Source organism: Odontomachus brunneus, unplaced genomic scaffold (genome assembly GCF_010583005.1).
Source record: "Odontomachus brunneus isolate Ranch 3 - 2012 unplaced genomic scaffold, Obru_v1 Obru_scaffold_211, whole genome shotgun sequence".
Lineage (NCBI taxonomy): Eukaryota > Metazoa > Arthropoda > Insecta > Hymenoptera > Formicidae > Odontomachus > Odontomachus brunneus.
In genome coordinates, this window is record NW_022639661.1 from 245364 (window position 1) to 255193 (window position 9830).

Sequence of the window (9830 nt, forward strand, 5' to 3'; positions counted from 1 at the left end):
TGTTGTGCCCCAGGGTGGTGAGACACGTCGAGTAGATTCGGGATCGGTGGGTCGGGGATGCAAAGGCGTAGTGATGTAGTTTGGCAAATAAATTTAATGCACCTTTTTAAACGAACTTCCCGAGTTCTTATTACTTAATACAATTTGACGGTCGCGTAAATTGCTGTCGCAGAACCGGAGGAGCAATAGCCCTGTTTGGCGTTCTTCTCTGGTCCTTTTATAATCTATAATTAGGTCGTAGACGGGGGTGTTTGGACAACTGTAAAGTTGTTACATTTACTGCTGACCTGTCCCCAATATGTTGCGATATATTTTCAAGGCGACGCTTAGCGTAGCACTTGCGCAATCATAATAGTGTTGTAGCGCTGTCGAAGCGGTTTCTTACGAAACGTTTCGGCAACGCTAAGAATAATACTAACGATTATAACAACGATTATAACATTGTCGAGCGCCTGGGGGTCAAGGTCCTCTGTGGCTGGGGGCGCCCATGCCCTCAAACGTCCGAGAACAATTCTGTATGGGCGCCCCACGTATCCTTATCGAGCTCCTCGAGCAACCGCTGCCATGCCTGGGCCTTGGCCCTGACTATGGCTTTGCGCAGATCTCTCCGCGCGACTCGGAGAGACCTGCGCGCCTGCTCCCACGCCAGCCCCCTCCGCCGCGTCGCTCGCATGCGCTGCACGCGTCGACGGAGGAGGATGACGGAGCTGCGTAGCTCCGCCACCTCCTCGCACCACCAATAAACGGTGCGGCGGGGGGTAGGCCGAGCTCGGGGCATGGAGGAGTCACAAGCTGCCTCCATGACCTCCCCGAGCCCGGCCGTCTCCTCTTCGATGTCCTCCCGGGCCAGCAATAGGGGGGGTTCAACTCCCCCCCCCCTGCCCAAGAGGACGCTATCACCGACGCCTTGAATGCGTCTTCGTCCAGGCGGCGGAGTGCCCAGCGCGGAGGTCTCGACTCTGCCCCCTCCCGGCAACGACGGAGCACCTCCGTCGGTGTGGCGACCACGGACATCTCGATCAATATGTGTTCAGAATTGATGTCCGTTTCGGTCGCCACACTCCATCCCTTGACTGCGCGCACCGCAGGGCGATTGCCAAAAGTCAAGTCCACAATGGACTCGCCCTGCGTGCGCACACAGGTGCTCACGGAGCCTGAGTTGATCATGATCAGGCCCCTCGTCGCCGCCCACTCGAGGAGGTCTTAGCCTCGGGGGTCCGTCCGCCGGGAACCCCACTCCCTGGCGTGGGAGTTGAAGTCCCCGGCGACTATCACTGGGTGGGGCGCGCACATGTCTAACACGCACCCCACCTGCTACAGGAACCCCCCGAAACGGACCCTCGACCAAATCCTATAGCGTGGAGGGGCGTATATCGAGACGACCCTTAATGCGCCCCACTCCGCCGCCACAATATATTTCTCCGCCCTAATTAGTTTAGAGCGAGGAGACTCCTCTCCCGGGCGCCAGTAAATCGCAGCGCCGGGGAGCTCGTGCCGGAGCCCCAACCACCTACTGTCCCTGTCAGGGATGTGGTGGGGTTCCGACACTAGCGCCAATCCGCCATTCCGCTCCGCGAGGGCCTGTAGGAGTAGATCCTGAGCCCCCGCGGAGTGATTGACGTTTGCCTGGAGGAGCATGGTGGCCATTTTTAGGCCTTATCCTGTCCCTCCAGGCAAACTTCCACATACTCCGCCGGTGGGGGGCAGCTGCTCTCGCCCACCGGCGGAGGGTCCGCCACTGTTGGCGACTCCTGCATAACTACACCCACTATCTGTGGAGGCGTAGGCCCCTCCAAGACCATCCCCCCTTTACCACTCCCTCCCCTGGGGGCTTCCTCTGCTCCAGGGGGGGGGGGGATTCTTTTTCGGCCAGTGCGGCCGTTTCAGCCGAGGTAACTGGCTGAGACGCTGCGGCCACACCGGCCGCTGAAGGGGGAGCGCTTGTCGGGGTTCGAGTTTTCCCCACCGCACTCTTCCCTCCCTTCCTCTTCTTCTTCTAGGCGGCAGTATAGGCTTCGCCGCTCAGACGGTGGACGATCTTATGGCCGTCCTTTGAGCATACGGGGCAGGCCAGCTGCCCCGTACACTTACTAGCTTTGTGGCCACAGCGGTAGCAGTACCCAAAACGATCCTGGGTGCTGTCACATTAGCTGCGAGTGTGGCCCTCCTCGAGACACCTGAAGCACGTCAGGGATCTCGCCGCCAGCAACTCCACGCGGGCGAGCCCCCAACCAACCCTCAGGCGCCCCGAGGACACCACCTTCTTTACGACGGCCATAGGGGCCGTCACCCGGGTTGTACCGAGTCCCCTAGGGCTCCTAGATATGGGCCCCACCTTTACCATAACGGCCTCACACTCGGCGACGCTCGCCATTGTTGCAGACACCTTCTCCTGGGTGACCGAATCTTCTAGATCGCGGACCCTAAAGTCCGCTTTCTTAACAGATCGGTCGACCCGGACACCCTCCTGATCGGCGAGCGCCGCCTTCATCTTTTCGGCCAGAGTGTTGGCCTTTTGGTCCCCGTCGGGTCCAGGGATCTCCAAAATTAGCGCGCCCGTTACAGCGCGCCTGTTTTTAACGGCAGAGATCCCGAGTTCTTCGAGGGAGACCCTACTTTTTACTGTCCTGAGGGCCTCCGCGTATTTGCCCTCAGGACATATGACTGTAATTGCGGTTGTCTTGCAAGGCCGCAATTTATTGCCCTTGGTGGGCTTTTTGCCCCCAGAGGGGGTCTGACCCGCAGGGTAAGAATTCCCCCGCCTCTTTTTAGCGGCTCCCGAAGGAGCTGGGGGAGGCAGAGGGGCCGGCTTTCGGCCCTTTTTCCTTCCAACCACCGTCGACCACGTCTCCTTTTGCGCCGGAGCGGGACGGTGCGCGAAGCTGAGCTAACCCGGCAAATTGCGGTCCTAGTTAAAATTAGGAAGGAATTACGCAATGGTGTTAAGTTGGCTGATGATCTGGGTGGAGCTACGCCGGGTTCTTCAACGGATGAGTTTCCCCTGTGTGGGGTCCCTCGGAAACTAGCAATTGTTGAAGACGTACAATTTGCTCCTCGTCGGATTGAACGTGCATCTAGAATGCTCGCTAAAGATGGTGCGGTCCAGTCCGAAATGGATTGGGCGACTGATGGAGGTGAGGCTGGCGGATCTCTGGCAGGGCTGCTAAAAGGGTCAAAAGAAAGACTGCTCGTGAGAAGATGCGAGCTAAGGAAGTCTCCCAGCAGACGCCGCGATCTGCTCGGGTTCGGGGGAGCGTGGATACTCCCTCTCAGCCGGAGGTTGGATCGCGAGTCGTTGGCGACAGAGGGGACCTTTTGGCTGGTGGAACGACCGAACAATTTGGCTCGGCCCGTCTTGGACTTCGTATTAGAAAGATCTCTAGAACGGCTGCGGTCAGCATTAGGTGTTTGAATGACGGCCTTTGATATGCGGAAGCGTTCAGGAGAGCTAGAGAGCGAATCCAACTGGAGGGAATCGGCATTGAAAGCACCTGGATTCGCTGGGCCGCCAATGGGTCTGTTCTGGTGGGGGTGGCTGGCCCCGACCGCTCCGAGAAGGCGGATATGCTCGCTGTAAAATTGAGAGAAGTGTTACAGGGCGAAGCAGTCATCACTAGACCTGTTGCTAGGGGTGAATTAAGGATATTGGGCCTTGATGACTTCCTTTACTCCGATGAAGTGGCATGTGTGGTGGCCGAAAAGGGGGAGTGCTTATCCACTCAGATCAAAGTTGGTCCCATTAGAAAGATGGCTGGGCTCCGTTTGGATCCAGTGTCCGCTCTCTGCGGCGGTGAAGATGGCCTTATTGGGCAGGATCCGCATTGGTTGGACGATGGCGCGAACAGAGCTTCTACAAGCAAGACCGATACAATGTTTCTGGTGCTGGAGCTTCGGGCATGTGAGACACGCCTGTAAAGCCGAGGTGGATAGATCCCATATCTGCTTTCGTTGTGGAGGTGAGGGCCATCCTGCCCGTGATTGTGTGGCGAAACACCATTGTATAGTTTGCGAAGCGGAGGGTTAGATATCCATACATCGGATGGGTACTACGGGCTATAGAGCTGCAGCTGCCAGTAGAAGAAGGACAAGATCTATGGCTGGGCCGAGTCGGAGGATTGGCCTTAACCTGACATCAGACTATGGGTCTTAGGTTTGTTCATGTGAATCTGAACAGAAGTTGGCCAGCCTGGTTTATGACGGAAAGTACTACTGCGATCGGTTTTATATCGGAACTCCTGAGAAGGCATCCGGATGCAGCCGACTGGCTGACCAGTGGCAATAGTCTGGCTGCCATCGCCTGGAAGCCCGCTCTGTTATCGCATGGATGTTTGTTGGTCTACAGAGCGCGTAATTTTGTTGCGGCCAAAATTAGGAGGTTAATTATAGTTTCTTGCTATATTTCTCTCAATTCCACCAGGGTCCGATACTTAGAGTTTTTAGATGAACATGGAGGTTTGGTTGGTAACCACAGTGATGACGGAATCAGCATGCTCATTGGAGGGGACTTCAATGCCAGGTCAACATCCTGAGACCCTAGGGCTGCTAACCGTTGAAGTGCCCTGGTAGAGGAATGGGCGGCGGAACGCGATTTACGCCTCGCAAGTCTTGAAAAGACGCCAATTTACATTGGCGCTCACGGGTCTTCCGTAATTGACCTCACTTGGGTATCCTCCAACCTCGTTGATCGTGTTTCCAACTGGATGGTTGTCGTTGAGGCTGAGACTCTATCGGATCACCTTACATCCGATACCATAACGATCTTACGACTGTGCGTAGGGGTTTCTCCTCCAGTGCTGGGATTGACCCTTGTAAACGTTCTAGATGGAATTGGACCAAGATGGATGTACCTGCGCTGATTATGGCTCTGGAGTGACATGGCACAGCGGGTCCCAGTGTAGATGATTCTGCAGCTGCAGAAAGATATGCCGGATGGATGGATCGAGTTATGCGCGATGCGTGCGATATAGCGGCACGTAGAGCGGGAAAGTTCTTACCTAAACAAAATGCTCATTGGTGGACTTCTGAGATTGCGGAACTCCGTCGAGCGTGTATATCTGCGCGTAGACTAATGACTCGGAACAATGGTAGACAGGCCCGCTGCCCTTCGTTATCTGATAGTGGAATTGTGGTGGAGGAGCGGTTGCGGTTGCGACAGGAATATCGTACGGTTTGGGACAGGCTGCGTGGGGCCGTTTGTAAGGCCAAACTTAACTCGTGGCGGGACTTAGTGAGGTCGGTTGCTGACTCTTGGGGGATGCCGTACAGACTGGTCCTGGGTCGTTTGCGAAGATCCCATCTTGCAATCACAAAGACTGTAGAAGATGGGATACTTCGGAATCTCTTGGATTCCCTTTTTCTGGTGAATAGAGAAAGTGAGGTAGTACCTCGTATTGACTGCGTATGGAGAGGGAAGCTTTCGGTGGCTCTGACGGAAACTTATGCAGCCATTCATCGTAAGAAGTGCTCCAATAAGACCTGGCCTCGATAGAATTCGGTCGGTGGCATAAAAGCGTGTCCCGCGCGAGATCCTGGAAAGACTTATTGAGTGTTTCACGCTTTGCCTTCGGGAAGGGATATTTCCCGCTGTCTGGAAATGTGCCGGGTTGGTCTTAATCCCCAAACCAAGTAACCCGGATGCATTACTTCCTAAAGTGCGGCCCATTTGATTGTTAAGCGAAACGGGGAAGATATTCGAAAGAATTATTGTTAACCGTATAAAAGCGTGGATAGAGGGACATGCGAGCGCTGCGTTATTCAATAACTAGTTCGGTTTTCAGGAGGATCGTTCTACGTGTGGCGCCCTTTTGCGGCTCCGGAGAATTGTTTCAGAGATTCTTGCGGAAGGCGATATGGCTATTGCGGTTAACCTGGATGTTTGTAATGCTTCTAACAGCGTTCCGTTTGTGTGGATCAGAGAGGCACTGCGAGCCAAGGGTTTTCCTGATCATTTGCGTAGGATAATCAGCGATTATTTGGTCGACCGTTCGGTGGATTATCCGATTGCCGGTGGTGATGTTGCGCGGCGACCCGTCTTGGCGGGAGTTCCCCAAGGTTCGGTTCTGGGGTTTCGGAATCTTGCGTATGACACTGTTTTTGAAACCGTGTCATATCATCGGTTATGCGGAAGACACGCTTATCGTTGCAACTGCGAGAACGGTCGAATCGGCTCGTGTTCATGCAAGTTTGCAGACGGCGGCGGTTATTGATAGGATTCAGCGATTTTGGTTGCTCGTTGCTGCGGCGAAGACTGAAGCAATTCTTTTCCATGAAGGAAGAAAGCCGCAGGTTTTCCCTGTAATCTGCATCGAGAATAAAATTATCCAAGTGGAATGCACGCTGAAATACTTGGGCATTGTGTTGGATAGCCGGCTCAAATTTTATGACCACTTTCGGTATGCTGCCACCAAAGCTATGAAGGTTGCTAGAGCTCTGGGTTGTCTCATGCCTAACTTGAGAGACCCTGCAGAAATCAAAAGACGTCTGTATGCATCAGTAGTGTCCTCGGTACTTTTATATAGCGCTCCGGTCTGGAACAATGCTCTAATTCCGACGACCACATCGGCTAGGCGGGCGCAGGCGCCTATTCTACGTGTTCAGTGCTTCATAGCGTTGCGAGTGATAGCGGGCTATAGAACTGTGTCCTTGGAGGCTGCGTCTCTTCTAGCGTGCATTCCGCCGCTCTATCTTACGACGATGTATTATCAGCGGATGTATAAGCGTATCAGTGTGCTAAAGGGCTCTGGGGAATGGACACTTGAATCCGAAAGTGAGATTCGCAATAAGGAAAACTCTTTTTGGATGGACAGTGGTGAGGTCATTTGGATCAACCAAATTTAGCGGGTGTGCGTGTCCGTACTGCAATTTTGCCGAACTTTGAAAGGTGGATCGACCATATTAGGAAGCGCGGGATCTGCTTTCATCTTACGCAGATCCTTACAGGACATATTTTCGGGACTATTTGTACCGCATCAATAAGGACCGAACAAGTCAGTGCGTCCATTGCGATGATGGAACGGACTCTGCTCAGCACACTCTCGAAGACTGCGCGTCTTGGTCGACCGAGAGAGTAGAACTTCGGCGAGTGATAGGAGCAGATTTGTCTCTACTTGCTCTGATTAGGGCCATGTTGAATTCGGAGGAAGGGTGGACGGCTGCGATTCGTTTCGCGGAGAGCGTAATGAAGCAGAAGGATGTTGCGGAGAGATTACGGCAAGTTAATGCTGTCCAATGACCCGTACCTCCCTTTAGAGATAACACCCCGCTGTTTGTCTGACTCAAACGCTGCCAGGTGTATAATTCTCTCTGGCTCGCTTGCGTGTTGCGTGCGCGTTGTGTGTATGTATGTGTGCGTATACATGTGTGTGTGTGCGCATGCATGTTTGTGCACGTGGCCGGGTCTGCTCTTGTCGTTGGGCATAGCTAACCAGTTAGTACAGTAGTACGCAGAAGGACGTAGTTGACTGGGGATCCCTACCAACTACGCGTCCTGAAGCGCTTAAGGTTGGGGCAGCGGGGAGAGGTGGTGTCTCTGCTCGCTGCAAATTAGTTTACGTTAGGGGCGCGTATTGCGTCGGACCGGGGGACGTCCCGAAAGATATGCGTTAGCGGTTCTCGAGACATGTCTAAGGTACGGTCTAAGTAAGTCACTCGAGGAGGTTTTAGTCGGTGCGAGTCCGACATAACCTCTGGTCTTTTCCAGAAGACCGAGGTATGCATCAGTCATTTCCTCTACGTTACCAAAGAAAAAAAAAGATGTTTGATATGATCATCCCACTTGAGTGCCGAAGAAAACGCCATTTCCAGGAAACAAACAGAGGACTGAAAAGAAACCTTTAAACCTCTTAGGTAGATCTGATGATTTCTTCTGACATGTCTTTTACTAAAGATACATATGTTAGATTTCTCCGGGGATAACTCCAAACCCAGATAAGAGAGAATTTTACTGGTAACATTTAACTTGTCTTCTAGGATTCTTAGACCTTCATCGACTTCTGGGTGATGTGATAGAAGTGCGACGTCATCAGCGTACTGTAATATATTACAGTTATTATTCTTAATTAATTCTAAATCTGCCACATAAAGCGCGTATAAAATAGGGCTCAAAACGCTCCCCTGAGGAACACCTTTGTAAGCCCAACACATTTCATCAATATCATCGAAGCGACAAAAGACTTGTCTTTCTACGATCGAGTTGAATATAAACATTAAGATATTTAGAGTTATCCCCAGAGTTTTTAATTTACTTAAAAGTATATCGATTTGAACATTATCAAAGGCGGACTTAATATTAAGGAATGCTACTGATAAGATTGAGTTATTCTTGAAAGCTTTCAGAATGTGGGCATACAAAATAGAAAGATTGTCGATACAAGATTTGTTTTTCCTGAATCCAAATTGCGAATGAGCAAATTTATAGTTGTGTTTCAACCACCAATTCAACCTATTGCAAATCATCTTTTCCAAGATTTTGAATACACATGAAGCTAATGAAATGGGTCTGAATTTGCCACCGGTAGACTTAGGGATAAAGAACATTATGTAACTATTCAAATTTTTAATGGACTATTTAATTGTGAAAAGTGTTAGTTGAACATGTCCAGGAGATACTTCTGGCCAGCTACCGGAAGGGCCTTTAAAATAACATAATCAATTCCGTCAAGACCGGGACTAACCCTTGGTCTGGCATTGTTAATAACAAATGTGAGTTCAGATAAAACAAATGGAGAATTAAAAAAAGGATCGAATGTGTAGTCATCTGAGAGTTTAGGAGGGGAGGCTTGGCACGATGGAAAGAGTTCACATATTAAGGATCTGATTTTGTTTTCTCTAGCAGCATTTGAATGGACCTGAGAGCCTACCTTGCAATTTCTATTCTTGAAGCGTTTTATGGTGTTCCATTATTACTTCTGGAATATTAGAGTAGGGTTGGTATCCTTTCTGAGCATATTGCAAAATTCCATAAATCTGTTTTTCTTTTTTCTCTTAAATTCTGTCCTGAAAATAGCTTCCCTTTTCTTGAAATTAATAAAGTCCTCCCTAGAATGAGTAATTCTAAATTTCAATAGAGCAGCTTTTCTAAGTCTGGCCAGCTTAGAACATTCTGCGTCCCATCACGGAAGGGAGGGAAGAGAATAGGAGGAATACAATCCATTATTTTTACCTACATGCTGCGAACGTTTTACAGGAGAGCACTCGGATAATGAGGTTCTGATGAGTTCCAAGAAAGCTAGGTATCGAGAATGACAAGTCGGAAAATTATCCTTATCGAAGATTTCAGACTTGAGATGATCGGAGATAAGTATTCTAAACTTTTTTCCAATCTGTATGTTTCGAATATAACTTGTGATTCATTTTCGGATTTCTAGATAACCTAACCTAACCAGGAAAGGAAAGAGAAATTGGAAAGTGGTCACTACCTTGCAGATCAGCGTCCACAATCCAAGACAAACCTGAACCGGTCTTGCTATCATAAAAGATGAGATCAATGGAAGAAGACTTGAGAAAAGAGGCATCGCAGAAAGTGGGACTGCCATCGTTCGCGATACACAGAAAAGACTTCTCAAGGACTTCCAGAAGGTTACGGCTCGCTAAAGTATTCTTTTCTCCACCCCAACATGATTAATATATATTGAAATCTCCGCTAATAATGACTCTACCATTGAATTGAGCAAAGAATCTGATTCATCTGTCAGATGGATCCCTTCGGGGGCCTATAACAAGATACCAGCATTAGCTCTTCTGATGATAATGAAACTTTTACGGCACACAACTCAATGGAACCTTCACAACCGTATAGATCTTCAACTACTTGATATTTTATGCCTTTTTTC

At 50.4% G+C, this 9830-nt stretch overlaps 2 protein-coding genes across 2 annotated transcripts; one reads left to right on the top strand and one right to left on the bottom strand.

Moving 5' to 3' along the window:
• Positions 1 to 2146: 2146 nt before the first annotated feature.
• On the bottom strand, positions 2147 to 3074 carry LOC116852285. Its single transcript, XM_032832479.1, has 2 exons — positions 3045 to 3074; positions 2147 to 2887 (listed from the first exon to the last, which is right to left on the bottom strand). The coding sequence occupies exons 1-2, from the start codon at positions 3072 to 3074 to the stop codon at positions 2147 to 2149; spliced, it is 771 nt and encodes a 256-aa protein (XP_032688370.1).
• A 2938-nt stretch (positions 3075 to 6012) lies between these two features.
• On the top strand, positions 6013 to 7231 carry LOC116852286. The gene is made up of 2 exons (XM_032832480.1): positions 6013 to 6808; positions 6930 to 7231. Exons 1-2 carry the CDS (start codon positions 6013 to 6015, stop codon positions 7229 to 7231), a joined length of 1098 nt encoding a protein of 365 aa, XP_032688371.1.
• The last annotated feature ends 2599 nt before the right edge of the window (positions 7232 to 9830 follow it).

What these genes read in the sequence shown, in the direction of transcription:
- LOC116852286 (XM_032832480.1), top strand. Translation starts at nt 6,013, where the DNA reads ATGTTGCGCGGCGACCCGTCTTGGCGGGAGTTCCCCAAGGTTCGGTTC. An exon ending in CTCTTTTTGGATGGACAGTG is followed by an intron (nt 6,809 to 6,929) that starts GTGAGGTCATTT and finishes CATCTTACGCAG; the next exon opens with ATCCTTACAGGACATATTTT.
- LOC116852285 (XM_032832479.1), bottom strand. Translation starts at nt 3,074, where the DNA reads ATGCACGTTCAATCCGACGAGGAGCAAATT. An exon ending in AATCCGACGAGGAGCAAATT is followed by an intron (nt 2,888 to 3,044) that starts GTACGTCTTCAA and finishes TTGCCGGGTTAG; the next exon opens with CTCAGCTTCGCGCACCGTCC.